The 20,638-nt window shown below is 44.1% G+C and overlaps 2 protein-coding genes across 3 annotated transcripts; both read right to left on the bottom strand.

Moving 5' to 3' along the window:
* On the bottom strand, positions 1-9,588 carry LOC115399296 (E3 ubiquitin-protein ligase TRIM8). Its single transcript, XM_075410451.1, is given in 8 exon segments — positions 1-1,180; positions 1,267-1,382; positions 1,475-1,506; positions 1,716-1,949; positions 3,092-3,187; positions 8,222-8,793; positions 8,796-8,824; positions 9,310-9,588. Coding segments are annotated over 8 exon segments (1,755 nt in total). The 5' UTR covers positions 9,324-9,588; the 3' UTR covers positions 1-518.
* A 2,155-nt stretch (positions 9,589-11,743) lies between these two features.
* Positions 11,744-20,299, bottom strand: sufu (suppressor of fused homolog (Drosophila)). Of its 2 annotated transcripts, none has more exons than XM_030106607.1 (12): positions 19,961-20,299; positions 19,235-19,369; positions 18,888-19,024; positions 17,454-17,596; positions 17,130-17,215; positions 16,513-16,585; positions 15,920-16,076; positions 15,675-15,777; positions 14,806-14,940; positions 13,331-13,469; positions 13,171-13,239; positions 11,744-13,073 (listed from the first exon to the last, which is right to left on the bottom strand). In XM_030106607.1, exons 1-12 carry the CDS (start codon positions 20,107-20,109, stop codon positions 12,984-12,986), a joined length of 1,416 nt encoding a protein of 471 aa, XP_029962467.1. In that variant the 5' UTR covers positions 20,110-20,299; the 3' UTR covers positions 11,744-12,983. The 2 variants fall into 2 exon arrangements, with proteins under 2 accessions (XP_029962467.1, XP_029962468.1); XM_030106608.1 differs by having other exon boundaries at positions 15,920-16,073.
* Positions 20,300-20,638: the final 339 nt, after the last annotated feature.

Genomic DNA, 20,638 nt, shown 5'->3' with positions numbered 1-20,638 from the left:
TTTTTCTAAAGCCACGTGGACTTCGGAGTGCATGGAGAGGCTCCCTGCATGCTTTCAGCCGCAGCAGACGGGAAATAATCAAGAGCTAGGAAATTGCAAGTACAACAAGAGTGTGTTAACAGTCTTTTTAGGCACTGGAGTCTCTGGAGTCCTCTGCCAGGACTCGTGATGAAGGATATGTCATTTCATTAGGTCACCGTTTCAAAAGATTTAAGACTACATGACTCACATTAGCACTTCCAGTTGAATGGAAATGGAAAATAAATAAAAGCACAAATATAAGGTTTCAGATTGGAGTATTAGGCATGTAACTGATTAAGAGAGTAACCAGGGTGACCGTGGTTTCTGCACAAATGATCAAAATAACGGTATCATGAAGATGTGCTGAAGTCTGACAAATTATTCCAAGATGGAAACAAACAAAACAAAAAAAAAAAAAAAAACAATGACATGGACATTTTAATTCCAATTCTGTCTAAATAACTGAAACTGAACACTGAAATGCTCATTCTGGTTTACTACTTGGTCCCATAATGCTTTGTTGAGGACTGGCCGTACAGGCCGTAGAAGTCCGGGTGCCGGGCCGTCTGCGACGCTTCCATCAGCCCCCTCATGGGGAAATGCTGCAGGGGCTGACTTGCAGGTAGCGGGGCGTTTGAGGAAAACTCCTGAGAGGTCATGGGTGGGAACGAGTTCAGCGGCGGGTACGAGGGCCGGGCGGGGGCGGTGGGGGGCCTGGAGCAGCAGCAGTTATTCAGAGTGCACATGAGCACTTTCCTCCCGCCGTACGCGGCTTGCTGCGAGGCACCTGCGCTGGGGAAGTGGGATTGTGGGTACATGGTCCCTGAGTGGTGGCCGGTGCTGGACCCCAGACCCACCATGTGATGGGACGAAGAGTCAAGGAGCCGACTGTGGCCGGGCCCAGCATGGGCATTCTGGGAAAGGACGTCTGCGGGATATACAGAAGAAGCCCGGTGACTCTGCTCGGCAGACATGCAGGGTTTTTTGCTGCTGTAGATCAAAGGTGAAGCATTCTGGCAGGTGGAGTTTTCTGTGTTTTCTTCCAGAAAAGCCACTTTGTACTTCCTCTTCTGAAGTGCCGAACTCGAGCCCAGGTTTGGGCCAGCGGAGCTGCTGTGACACTGGACACTTTCAAGAATGGAGGCATCACTGAACGGCTCTGTGCGGAGTAGAAGAAAAGAAAATGTTCAGAGACTGCTTGACACCCCAGTAAATGCGCTGGAGTCAAAACGCCACTCATCTTACCTTCCAGCATTTTCCCCAAGTTCTTCTCTCTTGTTGAGAGGTTGGAGAGCAAATGATTGGAGTTCAGCTGGCCCATTCTGAGTTGAGGGATTGCACTACTCAGGTACGAGTTGGACCTGAAAAAAAAAAAAAAAAACATAAGGACCAAACTACTAGACTGAAGCCGTTTGGATCTTTGGTCACTCTGTGTCATGAGTTCAATGCTAACCTGTCCATTAGAATCTTGTATGGTTTTGTGTTCTGAAAAAGGGAACAAGAAGCAAAAGTCAAATAAACATGGTAGCTCTAGAGCAGTAAAAAAAAGAAAAAGTGGACTTTGCACTTGTGTTTGTTATACATGACATTATTGTGACACAATGGTTGCTCTTCAAAACAAGATGCACCGCTTTAAGAATTTTACTTCTCGATGAAAAAAGCACGCTGAAGACATTTAAACATAACTGTAATACCTTCATGAAGTTCAGGCTGTCCGCTCTTTGGAGAGACGACTGCACCAAACTCTGGAGCTTTTCTGCTTCCTGGTGACTTTCATTGAGCTGAAGAACCTGCTGAGAGTTTTTCCTCTTGTACTCAAGGTAAGCGCTCTCCAGCATCTGCAAGGATTCGGCCTGGCTTGCTTCAAGCAGCTCGTGCATCCTCTTATACTGGGCTCTCACTCGCTCCTTCAGCTCAGACACTGACACCTGAGAAGAAAGGACAGGTTGAGAAAATAAGAGGGAGTTTGAGTCTGAAGTCACTGTGTACGTTTATACTCGAAAAAACCGGATTGTACCATAAAAACCAGGGTTATCACATATAAACACATCAGATCCAATCTTTGACTCCTAATCATAGCATTTTCACTGTCATGTAAACAGGCTCAATGTAGAATAACGGTTTAGGTGTTAAGATCAGTTAACATGAGGTGGGTTTGCCTTCGGAGGAGTGAGAGCTGGCAGGCCCACTTTACTTCGATTTCAAAAGACATTTATTCAACTTTTCTTTTTTCTGTGGTCTGCTGGTGAAGGAGTAGTAATCTCTTTGAAGGGAATATAAATTATACTCCCTGGTGGTTAAAAAAAAAAAAAAAAAAAAAAATCAGTGGAAGAGGGGATAAGAAGCCTAAAGGACAGAATATCCACCATCTCTCGCAGCAAATCACACCCTGAATATAGAACTTTTCATTTTTACCTGCATCCACGATTTTTCTGTTAAGAACTGAGGTAGAAGAGACATTTGCAGAATTTATCTCTACTCTCATGTACAAGTAAATCATAGCTAAAGATACATTTCCCTTTAGATTACAAACAGCACAAAAAGGCAGAGCCCTGAAAAACTACAAACAAAACATGTTTTTACTGACCTCAGTCCCTGAATTTAACTGCACAATATCTGAGTTATGTATATATTTATATGGGGCAGAAATCAAATGTATTTTACATAAAGCTCTTTCCCAGCAAACACGGTCAATACAATTAAAATGATTATTTAAACTCTTATGAATAAGCCAGGGAAAAATTTCCCAACTGCTGCACTGCATTACTTGCAAATGAATCATTTCAATAAGCGCTGCCAGACCGCACACAGGGATATACAAAGAGACAGGGAGAGGTGGCCCTGTATCAAAATACTTTCACAAATGATAAAAGCTGCATTTATTTTAAGTGTTGTTTATTCTAATAAGTTGCTTAGATGGGGGTATAATTTATTGTCAGGACAAAAGAGTGGGAGTTTGTAATAACGTGTTCAGCCACAGCAGCTAACGGCTGTAATTTTGGGACTTGGATAGAAATATCACTCTTTCCAAAAGCGGTTTATGAGGACATGCGCTGAACATGTGCTGAACCTTCATCAGTGTCTTGTCTGTCTCCAGCTTGCTGAGCTGCTCATCGATGTTCTGAACACGACTGTCCAGTCTGTCTTGCTGTCTCATTAGCATGGCCTGTAGAGAGACGACAGAGACGAGGGGGGATTAGACAGACGAACCACGACAGGATATGCTCAAAACAGAGGAAAAAAAAAAAAATTACTTACAAGAGCATGCGCATACACACACACCCACACACACACATACACTAAAACTACAAAAACTGGGGGCCTCCAGTGCAACCTAAACAATCCTGCCTGCTATTCACAACACACTACATCAACTTCCTCCGTAATCCTAATTAGACAAAGGAAGCACGAGCTCCCAGCAACAACCACATGCATTTATCCATAGGGAAGCACCAACAGAGTAAACATAATAGCACAAATCCAATCCTGATTGCTCCTATGTTTGTAAAGGGCCCTACTACCTCAAGTGGAGTCCATTGTTGGGGGCCAGCCTACTTCCTCTGTGGGCTCAATCAGGAAAGCAAAAAGAGCTAAAGGCTAGTAAAAAAAAAAAAAAAAGAAAACCTGGTAAACATAATCCTTCCCCATTTACTGCAGGAGATGGAAATCAATCTGCAGTCACAGACTGACAGCTAAGTAGGAACAAGGGAGGGCAGGTATGTGCTTTAATGAACCATTTCTGCATGGGAAAGGCACCATGCCCAAATACGAAGAAGGGGAAAAAAAAAAACTGCTGTCATGGCAACAAAGCCTTGTGTATGTATTTATACATGAAAGCTAATGTGTATGTGAGGGAGCAGGGCGGGGAGGGGTTGTGGGGAGGTGGGAAGCAAAAAGCGGGGGTGTCTCACCACCCCTCTGTGCTTCCTCATTTTGCCACATGCATTGCTTCCATTGTTTGCACTGGCCTCTGTGTCAGTGACAGATTGTCATGTCTGTGTGCACAGCGCTGGGGCCCGGCTCGCTCTGCCTCCCTCCCGGCCAGTGAGCGCCGGAGAAAGGGGGACGAGAGAGGAGAGGCATTGATTACACATGCCAAGAACAGACAGAAAGAAAGTGAGAAAGACATACAAAAAGAGGGTGAAACCAGCAGAAAAAGAAACTTGAAGGGGTAAAAAAGATGGGGAGAATGAGGACATTCCTGTGGTGTGGAGTGAGCGAGTTTCAGGGCAGCGACATTGTGGAATCGCAGCAACAGTCCTCTTCAGCTGCTGACAACACTCATGTTGTCTTATGCGAATCAACAGCCCGACATCGCCATTATGCCAGAGTGAACTCCTTCAACAAAGCAACGAGTTCAGAACAAAAAAATGATTCAAAAACACTCTAAACCCTTCCTTTGTTGGATGGATAATAGTTGTCCTTGAAAGAAAACTGGTGACCATTTTATTCTCATTCAGAAAAGAGAAATATTTCCTGGAGGAGACATAAAATTGGATTATGAGCTGCACTCATAATGTTTGTGTTAGCATCTCAAAATATCACATAAGACATTTAGACGGTTCAATATTGGTACTTTAATTAGCTTTGAGGGGTCCTCAAGTTGAGCAGGAAACCTCTCAACACCGTACTGTCATACTATACTAATGCAAAAAGTGTTCATTGAGAGTAGCATTATTTACTCCACCAGCAGATGTAATGTTTGTGATAAACCCAAAAACTTAACCTTAAATCCTTCATGATATAAATTTGTGTGTATCTGGCATCTTTTAATTGCCACGTGTCGTCTCACATCAGGCAGTAATTTGTGGTCCAATACTAGATTTTATTTTTTTAAAAAAAAAAAAAAGCTTTCCTTCATATTGTTGTTAAGAGTTGGAATTCAGAGGAAATGAAAGCAAAACTCCTCTCTGGCTGGCTAGATGTTTTTGATTTGAATGATCAGATAATTCCTGATATGTAATCTGCAAGTGTTGCACCTGTTACATTGGGATTTTAATTGGTCTCTCATACATCTACATTGAATTCAGTTGAAAAAGTTTTGACAAAACAATTCACTGCGGCAACTTCAACTGATGTCTACCATAACTTTTCAATAATTTAAAGGTGGAAAAGGCATTCCCTCTCTCAGGTTTTGTTAAGGTGCCAAGGTTGACTAAGTACCAATCAAACTAATGCAAACTGGTAAGTTGATTCTAAACCTATAGACTACTTAAATTACATCAAACACACTAAAAACCTCTCTAAACTTATGAGAAACTGCTGAAGCAAGGTGACAGCTCTTTTTGGGATTTCTCAAGTGCAAGCGAGCCCACTCACATTACATATAGCCGTTTGATTTACTGCCTACATTAAAACATTGATTGGCTCAGCTTTAAGTGCCTATAAGAAAACATTGCACTTCCAATAATCTATTCAGGCATTAATTGCTGCTTTGCCACGGCGCTGCTGACTGTCTCCTTTAGAAATGGGTCCCACAAGAAAAATCAAGAGTGCAAGTTACTTTATGAACTGTGATACTAAGGCCTCGATGGATGGGGACAAACCTGAGCCGTTCGAGCAAAGCCGGCATCATAAAAATCATACATTACACAGGCGCTCAGGGCAACTGGCCTGCCTTTAATTAGCAACTGCACTTTTATTTTGGGGGAAATTTAATCAGACAGCTGCACTTGCACGTGATTCATTGTCATTCAAGGACAGTCAACAACTTCGAGAGATCTCAGATAGTTTCTGCAAACTCAGCTGCAAAACACGAGGAAAACACTTCCCAAGTCTTTACTTTGTGGGGGAATATAAATGTGACACTTGGCCTGTTCTGAGAAACTGGACACAATGTTGGAAGGTCTCATTCTCATACAAACAAGTGCATCCAGGTCCATTGTATATCTCAAAATCATAACACACACCACACCTGCACTTGATCTCAACAACACTGTATATCATCTACACAAGATGCAGTTTCAGTTTCTTCTAACAATCAAAAAGTACCAAAAACAACTGACTTGACTTAGCAAATGCATGGTGACTTGCCGGGTAATTAATTCGATTTTTCACATACTGTGTGCAAAATACCTTCAAACTTTTCAGGTATCAAGTATATCTTCACACAGTACATAAAACTTTATACCTCGAGTCTCAGTTTTACAGACAAAACAAGCAAGAACCTCTGAAACCTGCTGTTTTACTGGTGTTGTAAATGGTGCGTGAGGCGGCTTCACATTACGGAAAGAAGCCTTTCAGGGCCTCGACGCTTCTGCTCAGCCATCGTGTCTTCCTCATTCTGAGTCCACCAATTCCATTTTTGTTCCGTTGTGTGTGTGAAATACCATAAAGGGGCAAGGGCAGCACTGTGGCATGAAAGCCTACCTTTATCAAGCTTAAACCCTCCAATGATCACTTTTCCCACTGTCCTATTTAGGCATCCAGACACCCACAGGTTGCCAGGAAGCTCATGTTTAAATGAGAAGCCTCAGGCTCAATGAACAGAGAGCCTCTTTCACAATCAACTGACAACTATTCCCCACTTCTGATGTCAATGGACAGCCCTCAGCATTCTGGGGAACTGACTCACTCCAGCCCAGATACAAGAAACTGCAAACAGCAGAGATTCCATGAGTGATGGTTTCCTGCTGAGGTGCCTGAGAAAATCAAGGTGAGGCTGTGTGGGAGGGCTCCTCCTCCGCTCGTCCCAGGGACGACATTACTATTATATTACTCCTCTTTTCTCATTTCGAAATTACCAGCAAGCTTACAAAAGGTTACTGTAAAAGGCTCCTTTGAGAGCCAAAGATAACCCTAGATACGAACACAGCTACAGTGGTTTTTCCCTCTTTGTTTATCCCAAAAGCAACAAGAGTGCTGCCAGGGGAATTTAAAATCCTTTTACCAAAATAGACTGCAGCTCTGTCAAGCAGAACGACCTCTCAGAAAGTACTGATGTGAAGCCACTCCAGATTCAAATTACTTTAACAAATGACCCGGCATCCAAGCAGCCCAACTTTTTGGCTATTGCCACGTTTATCAATAAATTACAGGGCCCTCCGAGGCTGGAAGCACCGAGCGCGGACGGCGTTAAGTTGAGAAGAGTCACGAACTGCGACTGCCGGACAACTCCATTTGCCCAGCGACCGTACAGTTGTGAAAGAACAGAGAGATGGGTGGGTGTGTGCATGTGAGTGTGAGCGTGTAGCGGGAGCAGCTGTGGAAAAGGCTGAACAGACATCTTTTGTCCCAATAATAGCCCCGAATCTGGGCAACAGTTTGCACTAAAGACGGGAAGGGACCGTCGCTGCAACTTCTGCAAACGAAACAATGCAACCAACCAAACGATCGACAGGATGTATAAACGAGTCTGATTCTCACTGCCACCCTTCAGAGACAAGGAGGGATGGAGGAGAGAAGTGTCTACAAGCAATGTGGGTGGTTGTTTTTTTTACACCTTTCCACTTGCATTAGGCTTGTGAGAGGACAGCAAACTGAAATAAGGGAAACGCATGAGCAGAACCGGCGACGGCACGTTAACCTTATGTGAGACGCATTCCTTCGTGCGTCTCGAGGTTGACCCTGCCAAGATAGATCATTATTCACTTGTTGGCAATGTGTTGCCTGATCAACGCACACGACGACTCAGGAACATTTTTTTTTTCTTTTTTGCACAATTCCCTTATCAGCTCCTGAAACCATGCCAGTGCGCAACTCCTCACAAAAGACCCTGAAACTGAACGCGGCGGCTAACATAAACAAACTCCATGTGGACCCACCTCCCCCTGCTGCACGGGGGTCAACATTTCCGGTGGATGCAGATTGCATCACAGCACTTACCCGGGGGCACGGCGCGGCTAATGGGAGGGTGTGGCGCTCTGGAGTGGCCAGTATGATCAAGGTTAAAAGCAGCGTGTGACGTACGTATGTGTGCATGTGTGCGTGCATATGTCATCATCTACCCAGAGGGGTGGCTTTCACCTGTCCGGTCCTTTTACATCAGATAAGATTAAAAGAGGAGGCAGAGAGAGGAAGCCTTTATAGACTAGCGAAGTGAAAGAAATGCTCACTTCCTTGAAATTCAAAGAAATATCCGTGGCATGGGTGCATCTATCACATCTTTTCACTGTCAACTCCATTAATGGTCTGAAGCACACTGGTGGGCAGGAGAGAGTGTGTGTGTGAGCGCGCGTGAGTGTGGGTGTGATTTGTCTACCTGCATTTGTATGCGTTGTGTATCCACATCGCAGACTGTGTGTCTTTGGTTAGTGCAGTGAGAGATGCAGCAGAACGGACACAGGGCCACCTGCTCCTCCTCACAGTGGAGCAGCCTGTACTCCTCATGACTGGGACAGGTCCAAGCGCTCAGCTCGTCGGCGTCGACTAACAGGTGTCCCGGCGCCGCGCACGGCTGCTTTAGGTGTGTGTGGATATGAGTTTGGCAGCAGGGCTCTTTGCAGCGCAGGCAGACCTTCCGCACGGGCAGCGGGGGGCCTCGCCGGCAGAGGACACAGTGCAGCGCGGCCGGGACTTTCTCGGCGTTCAGGGCGTTGAAGCGCTTCACGATGTTGCCGAGCTTGAAGTTCTTCTCCAGCGAGGGCTTCTGCTCGTAGTCGTGGTTGCACTCGGGACAGCGGACCGCCGCGCTGTCTTTGGCCCAGGCCTCGGAGATGCAGCCCTTGCAGAAGTTGTGCTTGCACGGCAGCTGGATGGGCTCGTCGAAAACGTTCAGGCAGATGGGGCAGAGGAGCTCCTCTTCGAAGCAGTTCTTCCAGCTCGCGTCCATGTCTCCGGCTGAATCCAGACTGATGATGTGCAACTGGAGACAGACAGAGAGCGGAACGGGGATCGTTCAGATACCGGCACACAGCAACACGAGCCAAGCAAACCCACAGGCGGAGACACGCTCTGTAGGTGAAGACACATTAGGAATGTGTTTCAATGACACAACAATTAACTAATGACGCATTACAGAAACTGTTCAATAACTCTTCAGATTCACGGAAAAACTAAGTGCAAGAACCCTGCGAGCCAGTGCGAACCACAGAATGGAATAAAAGCATTTAAAGGAGGTGAAAATTGAGTGGGATGTTTGTTGAGTGCGTGTGTGCAGGGGGAGCAGGACGGTACAGGCTGAGAGCGAGTGACAACTTGCGACTGAATAACACTGAAAACGCGACTCCTGACTAATAAAAGGTCGCACCGGCGATTATTCCGGGGGCGGAGGCGGCTCCGTCAGGCTCTCTGACAGCCGACCGACACACACGGGATGTATTCTTACGGAAGAAACGCAACGTTACCAACTATTTATTTTCCATGTCGTCGGCGCACTCCGGTGCACCTCTACCGCCGCGGAGAGCCTGTCATCCAGCCCGCATTGAAACCCGGCTCCCCCGCTTGGATTACAGCCGTCCGTCCGTCCGACCGTCCGAGCCGCTCCGCGCCGGGGTTTTATCCTCATCGAGGTCCCGGCTGCCCTCCTCCGCCGCTCCGGCTCTCACTTTTTACTCTCCGGGCGATATTTAGAGGCGAGAGCAGGCAGGGAGAGAGTGGTCGGAAGGGAGCGCAGTGCTTCCACACCGACTGCCCTCCTCCAATAACATGACCCGGCAGAGTTGATACAGAGACGGGGAGGAGCCGAGAGGAGAGGGGGGCGGCGGGGAGAGCGGCCACCGCCAACTCTACCGGGGGGACGGACGGCTCGGGACCGGGACCCGGACCCGGACCGGGACCCGGCAGGCTTCACATCCCCGAGAGCGGGAGGGCCCCGGGGGGCCATGAGGGGGAAACCAGCGTGCAGCAGTCCACTGAAAGTTTATGCAGGTGCATCAAATTCTAATAATAGCAATAATTTTACAGTAATTAAGTACAGTGTTAGAATATTTGTTTTGTTGAACTTTTGGTCATTTTTTTGTCTCAGTAAGAATAATAATTTTAGACTAGTGGCCTGCCCTGTCATCGTGGGTTTGTGCGCATGTTTTCTCTGGTTATTCTAGTTTCAGATGACAAATCCAATAACATGCAAGTTTTTGTCACGTTTAGAGGGATGTTGTTGCCCCAGATAGAGTCCTCAGATTCCCCCTCCAGGTGCCTTCCCTCATCTTTTTGGAGACATTCTCCCCAGCATTGGTCAACTTGTCCATAAACAGCAGTCTGTCCTCTGGTTAAAAGAAAAAGAAAAAAGAAAAACACGTGGTAGTCCCACTCCAAGTAAAGAAACCTGGCCTATCAGGCTGCCCTGACTAACTTGGTTCTTCTCCAAGTTGTCTTTGATTTCTAAAATCCTGGTGAAGGTTGTCTACCTGCAGCTGAAGAACCACTTGGACTGATGCAATACTGTAGAGGTGTTTCCATTCTCTGCATAGCACCTCGTCAGCACTGCTCATGGTTTTTAACATATTTCTGGTCAATGATTCTGGTGGTTCTTGTTGTGTTGGGCCTAAATGCTGCATTTGACACAGTGGATTGCGACATCTGTATATCCCGAAGAAGATTGTAGCACCTTGCTGCCATCAGTGGTGATGCACTTGAGTGTTGTATTACCCTTGCTGGCTCTGAAGCCTTCACCACTCTGTCAAATGGGGTTCCACAGGGCTCAATTTTAAGACCACTGATTTTTTTTTCCACTTTATTTATGGGTTCCATTCATAGAAGGCACTGCAGCTCATTTCACTGTTATGAGGGCAAGTCAGATACTATGTCCTGTTAAGGATGAAAGAGGCCTTCGCACTAACACGTCTGTTCCAAGCCTGGATGTTGCTGAACAGAGGTGATAATGTTTGGTATCAGTGGCTCCTGTGGATGCACTCATGAAGCCAACAGTCGTGAACCTGGACAATAATTTAAGCTTTACTCACAGAGATTAGTGTTGTGGTTAAGTCCAGCTTCTTCCATCTCAGAAAGTTGGCAAAGGTGAGGCCAATTGTTGCACGTGAGCACTTTAAACAGTAATCCACGCGTTTATAACATCTCGGCTGGATTACTGCAGTGCACTTTATATTGGAGTCAGTCAGTCGTCCCCATCTTACCTCTCTGAGCTGCTTCGTCCTGACACTCCTCGGTGCTGATCAGCTGATCAGCTGCCCTGAGGTCCAGACAGAAGCTCAGAGGGGACAGAGCCTTTTCTGTTTCTGCTCATTAGTTAAGAAATGACTTACCACAGCGACGCAGACAGGTCTTGACTGCCCATTTTTAAAAGTAATCTTAAAATCCATTTTTATTCCTTGGTTTTTAACCCAGCCTGAGACTCTGCTCCTGTTTTTATCACTGTATTTTATCTTGCACTTTATGTTTTTATGTCTATTTAAGTCCTGCACTTTGTTTCAGCTGCAGTTGTTTTTAAAGCACAAAGTAAATAGAATGCTGCCACAATTACATGACTTTAATTTTGTTAGGTGCAGATATCTTTGGATTAGATGTCTTTGCTCGCTGTATGTTCGCTCTCTGGTTTGTTAAAGGGACCAACTGAAGTTGTGAAGCACGGGGTTTCCATGGAGGCCGAGCTCCATGGCGATGACGCACAATGTGATTCAAATAATGTTGCATTCAAGTTATGGTAAACAAACTAACATGTATTAAACAGGAGTCTATGGGGGGTAGGGCATATCTGTAGCATATGTTATTGTGGAAAAAATATCAGTTTATCAAATAGCTATCAAACCTCAACTGTGAACCTCCAATTTTCACTGTTAGACCCAACTAAAACGAGTTTCCAGACAAATTAAGTTGCACTGTATTCTGCATTAGTGATCCAGCTTTAATTGTGTAAATACCTACACTCTTTAATGCACTTGGGATTACAATCAGCCAGTTCAGTCAATAAAATAAAAATATAATCCATATCAATGAAGTCTAAACCTTACATTTGTCATTCAGGGTAAAAGGACAAACAAAAGTAACATATGTCATCACATGTGGTATAAGAGTACACTTTCATAAGAACACTGTAGCAAAAAAACAAAACAAAACAAAAAAAGTCTCGTCTCCATTTGGCATAAACACGGAATGATGAAAAGACAGATTCTGGGGTGGGGGACTGGGAAGGCAGCAGCCTCTATTGAAAGTGATATCCTGTAACAATCCAGGAGCTAAAGGCAGCATTAGGGGAATCAACAGAACGTATATATAGTCCCTTCAAGTTCAAGGCACTGAGGAATTATACTCTGACCTAATTTCAAACAGGTCCCACTGATAAGAGGAAACATTTACGTGGCCACTGGAGACAGCATCTGAACGAGGACACATGCTTATTAAAAAACATGACTCAATGCAGGAGTTATGGTCTGTGCACAGCGGTGCGGAGGTGGTTGTACCTGCAACAACTGTGGCAGTGAATAATAGTTAATCATAGCTCAAAGCCTGTCAGGTTATTCTGTAAGAATCGTGAAACATTTGAGACGCAGAAGGTACTGACAGCAGCATCGTAACAGTCTCAGCTTTGGCATGACGAGAGAAAAATGTCCAGCATTTGTAAATACTATACACATTAGCGCAACAGAAAACAGCACATTTAACAAAAGGATCAATGTGTGATCTCTCTTCCCTTTCTAAGGCAACTGGAATAAATAGTAACGCTTATGAGAATGGCAACCCAGTTATTGCTTTAGATACTAAATCCAGGATTCACAGGATGAAGGATCGACTGCATCGCTCAATGGGGATTTAATGGAGGATCGTCAGCATCGTGTTGGTCCTGCGAGACGGATGTGGTGCTCCAGGAAGCACCAGAGAAATGTACACAGTGGGGTTAGATGGAGAATGCTGCAACAGTTAAGATCACCCCTCATACCAACTTTATGAGAGTAACAGTCTCTTCCCATCCACTGCGAGAACGTGAACACACCCCAACAGCTCGGTGCCACAGCATGTCCTCGGAGGTCTCCTCTCCGTGATGGTCCACTCAGGAGGTGAATGTCTGCAGGTGTTTCTGCTGCCATGGTCTTAAAAGTTCAGTTGTGTGTGTTTTTTTTTTCTCCCCCTCACTGCAGTGGATTATCAAACACAGCGTCTGGTAGTACGGAGATCTTCAACTTCTTTTCTGGCCAGCTGTACTCCTTTGGTAACTTTGTCTGCACAAAGAGAAAGGACACAGAATTTAAAACAGGCCGGTGGTTTTTCAGTAAACTGAAAGTGAAAGGTAAAACACAGGTGGGGGGTTTTCCTTGCCTCCTCACGAGTGTTTAGTTCCTGTATATCCCCAAGCATCTGCTCCACAAACTCTTCAGTCAACAATATCTATAAAAGGAAAGGAGAAGGTCAAAGGAATCCATTAAATATGAATGTTCAAAACAAAAACAAGATTTTGTGTGCGTGTGTGTGTGTGTACCTGAAGCCAGGGGCCATGAGCTGCATAAGGATGCTCTTCAGTAGCAAATGCTCCTTCGACTCCAGTCGACACAAACGTAATAGCTGTGTCACCATGGATACTTTTGTAGGTAAAGTGTCTTCCATGAAGCAAACGGCCCCTTTAAAAATTCCATACGAAACAAAGTATTAGAACTACAAGCAAAATTGTACTTTATGTAGGCTATACTTGAGTGTTTTTTATCTCTTACAGCGAGATCAGAGGTCCAGTATTTTGGAAACAGGTACTCTCGTGCTGGGATCACATAATTTGCACAATTAAGTTTATGTGTTTTCATTTTTAGCTACGATCAAAGGTTCTCTTAAAGGTATCTCTGAAGCGATCTTCTTCTTTCCTGACAGTGTTTTGGTTAAATTTTCCTGCCATTCTACTGAATAGTAACTCCTTGGATGGTTGTTTTTTTTTTTTTTTTTTTTTACAGAGAAGAAATTAAGTCCAGAATGAAAATGCACAGAGTGAAGTCCATGCTGAGACAGTAACATATTTAGCCTTAACACTTTTCACGCATGAACAATGGCCTCACAGCAAATTATTGCTACTCGCAACCCTGGCTTTTTTTTTTTAAAACGATGGATGCTTTTTTCCACCACTTCATGGATTCAAACCCACAACTCTCTGACAATGGTCATGCTGGTTATTGTTGTTTTCTTGTGTAAGTGTTGATTGTCTATTAGATGGCTGATACAAAAACACTCCAGTATAATTTGGATGGATGCTTTTTTTTGGCTTTGGTACTGAAGTACCTGCAGCATTTCGTTCACAAAATCCAACAATCCATTTTGATTCATCAGTTGGGCATCATTTTCTTCCAAAGCTTTATCCTGCAATTGTTGGATACACAAAAACTTCCAGTAAATACAGTAGCTTTGTGTTCTGCTATGACTAAACTACACTCTCAATATTGATCCATTTATAGATGTAGAAACATAACTAGCTGAACCAGTAGTTTCAGGAAATACAGAAGCAACACTGGTGACCACTTCTGGGAACAGGCCGCTTGCGAGGAGGTATTCTCATACTCTGGAATGAAGCCGGAGAACCCAGAGCAAAGCCTCAGTATGCACAGAACGGCCCTCGAGCCCGGGTTCCAACTGCAACTGGAGGCAATTTTGCTGTGAGGTGACAGTCAATGCTCGACTATCATTTCAGTGAAATTACATTATTTACCTCAAGCTGTTTTATTCGAGCCCGCTTGACACTAAAAGCGAGTTAATTTACTGCTGTGTTCAGAAGTGGCTCAGTGTGGCGCGCAGACGAGGAAGACCAATCAGTGCTTAGTGGTTCATGTCTGAGAAACTGGCATCATCTGTGTTTTCTTGAGACAGTCTGCCACACCCATGCAGCACAAATGTTTGGACTACTTTTTCTGTCTTTTTTACAAATGCTCCAGAGGGTAAAGAGACAGAGAAGGAGAGAGAGAGAGAGTGGTGCAGTACCGCAGGCAGAGGGGCAAGAGGGTGCCCGACTCTTGGTTGAATTTCAGATGGACGCTCTCCAGCTGTCGTGTTCGGACCAGCTCATGAGGAACAATGGCCGCTGAACTGTCACTCTCCAAACTGTCCTTCCGACTCCTGCGAGAGCGAAGAGAAGAGAGGGAAAACATGAGTGAGGAAGTGTAACTGGGTAAAGCTGAGACTGAGCTGATGACTGTGTGAAAAAAACTACAGAGCAGGAAACGTCAGGACTTTTGCTTCTCTCTTTGAATAGTGCTGTAGAGACACAGGTTTCAAAAATCCGGTAAAAATTTCTCTGACTTAGTAGAAAAAGCTACTAATTCCACAGCAATACGGCAAAAGAATAGTGAAATAGCAGCAAGTTGTGTTGGTAGCTGAGGAACAATGGTTGAGATGTCAGAGGCTGAGTCACTGCTGGTGATGGAGAGAGATATCCTGTTGTAACACTTGTGCTGCTGAACTCTTGTTACTGTGTGTGTGTGTGTGTGTGTGTGTGTGTGTGTGTGTGTGTGTGTGTGTGTGTGTGTGTGTTCTCGTATTTCTATCCTTGTCGGGGCCAAATGTCCCCACAAGGATAGCAAAACGTGGAACGACGTGCCTTGTGGGGACCTTTTTCCGGTCCTAAGTAGGAGAAACAGTGTTTTCTTGACCATGTTGTTGTTACTGAAAAAAGTAAAAGTGCGAAAACATTTCTTTAGGGTTAGGCTTTGTTGTGGTGTGGGTTAGGGTTAGGGTAAGGGTCAGGGTTAGGGGCTAGACATGAATGGGAGTCAATGGACGGTCCCCACAAGGATAGAAATACAAGACTGTGCGTGTGTGTGTGTGTGTTGTCGTGTAGGAGGAACACTCACTGAGGTCTTTCGTGGCCCTGTTTCTGGCTGGTGATAGGTGGCAGTGCTGGCTTGCTGTTGAACTCCAGTCCTTTTCTCAGGGTCTCCCTGATCTGTTCCGTGTCTGTCAGCACACAGACAAGCACAAACAGGGAAATACTCTGTTATGCGTTGCTGACGGCCCGGGAGGAGTGCAGTGCGCCTGGGTGTTTCGGCCGGCTCTCTTCGAGGATCTCCACTTCTCTCTCCGGTGGGAGTTGCCATACCTTTGTCTGAGAGCCTGCGTGGCTGCGATCCAATGCAGATGGATCGGCTGTCCTCCTCATCCTCTGGCGGTCGACTCAGATCGTCCCACACACACTTGGCACTGACCCCGCTCAGGTTAGAGCCCTCAGTCTCAATACCCTGGTCCACTCTCTCCTGCTTAGATGAGCAAAAATATATACGCAATCATCAACACTAGTTCACATCAATAAACTTCTTCTTTTTTTTTTTTTTTATGTCATCGACTTAAATGATGTTGCTGCTCAGGTCCAGTTTGTAATATACGAATGGCCGCTTTTCATCTGCTTATGCAGTGATAGAAACTTAGTTTGTTCTGTATCATTAAGTGGCAAAAGCAACTGGCAAATATGTGCTTTCACTTTTTCATCTAACAGCAGACTTTGATGATACAATCTGTTAATGCACAGCATCATCTTCACAACACACTGTTCATTAAAGCAAAACGTCAAAATCTTTAAATGTTGTATTACATCAGCTTCACTTGTCAGGCATCAACAGACTCGCTCTAATCTGATACTTAATCAGTTTAACATTATAAATTGAGTTGAGTGAGGAGGATTTCATAAAGCCTTACTTGTAGGTGCGGATCAATATCAAAGATAGTCTCTCCTCTCCTCATGTCGGTGATTAGCCAAGGGCCACCAGCTCTGTACACACAACAGACATCCACATTAGCTCAGGACAGTCAACTATTACTTCAAGTTAAAGACAGAGTTAATAAATTAATCAGTCACAAAACATGGTCCACTTGCTCAGAATGTATTCTGCCTTCATCTCACACCACAGTGGCACTGGTGTGACAACGTCTGCAGTTTACTCGACAACTGGGGCCAGCTGTGAATATTGTGCCTCAACAGATGATAAAATGCATTTGGTTTTGCTATTAAAGTTAATAAAGTCAGTAAAACAAGTTTGAACAAACCTCTATATCAGAAAAGTTATACTGAGGAAGAAAATGTATGATTAAAGTGGTAAAAAAGTTGATTTCTGCTACATTCACTTACAAATGCACAAAGGCTGTAAAAAATGCAAAATTTAGTCACAATCTTTTTTTTATTCTTTTATTTTCAATTTATTGTGCAAACTAACCTATTTAGATTGTTCTCAAGTAGAAATTGAGGTTGAATATAAATATATTTTGAAAACCTTTAAATCTAAAATGTTGCTCTACTGCAACACAGCTATACGCACACTCGGATTCCACGCATCAGCTCCAGGATGCCCTGGCCGTTCCACTGCTGGGCCGCTTGCAGCTCCTCTGTACACACACCCACAATCTATTGGAAACAGAGCGACGCGTGAAAAGATGGCGACAACAGCTCCTCTTATGTTTAATTGTTAGCTCTTCCGGCAAATCCATTAAAGATAAACATATTTTTTTAGACTGAATATTATGAATAGTTTGGCTGACTTGACGCACAGTTGTTGGGCTAACCACCTGCTGCCATTTGGCTGGGCGCAGACACACAATACATCCACTGGATGCTGTGTGGAGAGAAACAATCTGGGCCTCACCTGGAGAAAGCTCACAGAGCCAAATGGAGTTTGAATTGGATGCATCTGTGGATCTTCTGTGAGCAACATGTGCTGAATTCGAGATTCGCTGTTGTCTAGAGGGCTGTGCCACGACACATGATCGCCACTACAAAATGTGTTTTCTGCAGAGGAGAGAACAAAAGTCAAGTCTTCTGTAAGTCGTACAAAACATTGACTGAAGCTATATACACACACTCTGTCATGAATAACCTTGGAGTAGATTTGGCTAATCAAACTGTTTTGTTATTAATTTTCTGTCTGCTCAGACATTCTGATGTAAATTTAAAGGGGAAACAGCAGCAGGAAGAAGGGGAACACATCGGTACCAGAACAAGAGAAAGATAAAGGACGGAGATGGAGACCGACATGTGGAAAGGAAAGCATAAAACATTTTCCATCTGAGTAAACCTGTCTGCTTGGGAGGTAATGTGCAACCAGTCCAGATTTGCCACAGGAGGAAAGTGAGACAGAAGATGGCCAGGAATCAGCATTCATTTAGCTTAGGGGCCCAGCCCACCCACACACAAATTGACCCCAGCTGGAAAACAGAGCGGGGCTGGGTGGTGCGAATAAGGGAGCCTGGAGTGAACAGCCCTCTTCTCTTGCATGCTCTGTCAGCCACATTGACTTTCCTATCTTCCAATTTAAACGTTACGACACTTCATGTTCTCACTGCAAAGGCAGTACTGTAAATCCAAACAGGAATCATCTTGTTCGCCAAGTATTTAAACAATCTCATCAAAACGGCAAAAGACGGGAAAAGAATATTAGACTGCCAACACTCAAAGCTCCAACAAAAACAAATGATGCGAGTTTAACTGAGAAAGCGAGTCATCTGCTCGGGGATGTTGAAATATTTCACAGGAATTGTGCACTACCTCAAACGCTCAACTGAACTCAACACGGTGATATAGAAACTGCAACCACAAAAGCATTGTTCTCACAAAACAAACGAGCGCTCTGGGTCACAAATTTTCTAGGTGAAGCACGAAGAATGTAACTGTCAACCTAATTGAGATCCACTCTCTTCTTTTGACTAACTTATTAAGACATGAATGCAAAATGTATTTTTAACGAACCATTTAATTAACAACATAATATAAACATGCTGAGGTTACGCTAGAGGCAATGTAAACAATTGTGTACATGAATTATATACAGACCCCAAATTCAAGTCCCAGGATCACTATTTAAGTTTGTCCAATATCTTAAAGACATTAAAACCTACTAAAACTAAGTAAAGTATGTACTTCTTCTGAAAGCCAACAACAAACAAAAGGATTTTCAACTTTAATGATCTTTGCAGCAAAAGTACCCGTAACAAAGTTTTTGAAACCATTTTTTTAAACTGTGATTTTCATAAACTTGCAGACTCAATATCAATTCTATTATCAGAAGATGTTTCACCCTTACCTGACTGGAAAACATAGCGAGCCAAGCCCTGCATTAGTTCAGCAGGCCATGTGGGAGGTGCTGTTTCTCCCACCTCTCTTTTAAGTCTGAAGGTGAGCTCAAAACCAAAACCACTTGGCCCATCTGCTCCTGTAAACCTGACACACACAAACACAGAGAGCAAAGTGAGTAACTGAAGTAAAGCAGAGGCAACATTGTAAATTTACTGTATTGTTATATGCATGAGGACATAAAAGCTCATCCTTTTCTTTTTAACTCCAGAAACTTGAATAAACTTTAGCTGTCTCATTGAACATATTTTGCAATCAAACCATCTCCTTCATAAATCAGAGGTCAAAACTACTTACTCATGTACACGATTATCCCCATACAAGTCGCTCAGTCCAAAGCTTACATAGTGCCAGTGTTCTTGGACATCTTGGGCAGCACAGCCCATATTCCTATACATACTGATGTAGTCTAGTGGATCTGGTCCCCCGAGCCTAGGAGAAGCACAACATAAAAAATAAAATCACATAAAACACAATAGCAAAACATAGTTTTGTTGTCAGTGGATTGCATTTACTCTTCAAAACAGTTGTATAACAGATAATAAGCGAGAAGTACTTATGATCTGAGCCTTGTTGAAATACTATTGTCATGCAAATTAGGTATAATCCAATATACAGCAAAGACACATGATAAAGAATGACGGGTAGCAAACATTAAACTTTGATATAAGTCTGCAAAAACAACAGTCGAGTTAAAATCTCGCCACAAGTAAACTTATGAATATCAATGACACAAAGTAACACAGTTCATTAACAATGTCATGTTAAACACTAAGCAATGGTTCATTTAGTTAAAGAGTTACCAAAATGAGTGACTCTGCAGCCTGCAGGATAACAGCGGTGACTATCAGATACTTTCTGCTACTTACTGTCCCTTCTTAACTACGGTATTATACTAGCAGAAGTTAGTTAGCTTTGAAGCTAAGTTAGCTCCTGGCTAACCACCGACCCACCGCTTCGTGAACTTTTAAAGTCAGGGTCCACAGATAACTAAAGAGAGTTGAGAGAACACTAATGACCTACCAGTATTTTACTATGGCTGTAACTTGCAGCGGGTTGGCCTGCTCGGGGTAAAGTCGTCGACATTCCCCATAGATAGCCTGCAGTCCGGGGGGAAACAGCGGCACCAGCCCGTGGGCTGCAGCACCACTGGTAGGCCGTGCTTCATCCATGCCACTGCCTCGAACGAACTCGGCAAATCCACGAAAATAACGTTTCAACAACTACCGCTCACTGTCTACCCACAGAGCAACGAAAAAATTAAGTTAATCATAAAGAATCCTCAAAAATAGTGGGGTGAAAGTGTAAATCGTTGACTCGGACCGCTGCGCCTCACTCAGCGGGAGCCTGTTGCTCATCTTCCACAAAACAAAGACCTCGCCATTGGCTGGATGCGGGAATCACGTCAATGAATGACGGGTCGACACAGCCAATGAAAATGCAGAATCACATCTGTTCACTCTTCTGATTGGTCCACATGCTGTCAATCGAACAAAAGGAGGATGTGCTACAGTGGCTGGTGCTGAGAGCGCTCCAGGGCCCAGAGGATGGCTCTGTGGAACAAATGGATCTTCAAAGGGAGTCTTGTGTGAGGACTGCTTGACCAAGTAATCAAAGAAGGGAAAACTATAAATATAAACGTTGATATAAATTGAAAAGGAGACACGAGACAGTGCTATCAGCTAAATGTACTTTTCAGAA

Source organism: Salarias fasciatus, chromosome 13 (genome assembly GCF_902148845.1).
Source record: "Salarias fasciatus chromosome 13, fSalaFa1.1, whole genome shotgun sequence".
In the NCBI taxonomy this organism is placed as follows: Eukaryota; Metazoa; Chordata; class Actinopteri; order Blenniiformes; family Blenniidae; genus Salarias; species Salarias fasciatus.
Note: the sequence above shows the minus strand (reverse complement) of the source record. Positions and strands in the feature narration are given on the sequence as shown.

Bases quoted from the DNA above. Each gene is read 5' to 3' on its own strand.
- sufu (XM_030106607.1), bottom strand. From the start codon at position 20,109: ATGGATGAAGCACGGCCTACCAGTGGTGCTGCAGCCCACGGGCTGGTG. The intron at 16,586-17,129 runs GTGCGTATAGCT...TTGTGTGTACAG, and splicing joins CTGATGCGTGGAATCCGAGT to AGCTGGTGGCCCTTGGCTAA. The intron at 13,470-14,805 runs GTACTGCACCAC...GAATTTTTAAAG, and splicing joins CTCTTGCCCCTCTGCCTGCG to GGGCCGTTTGCTTCATGGAA.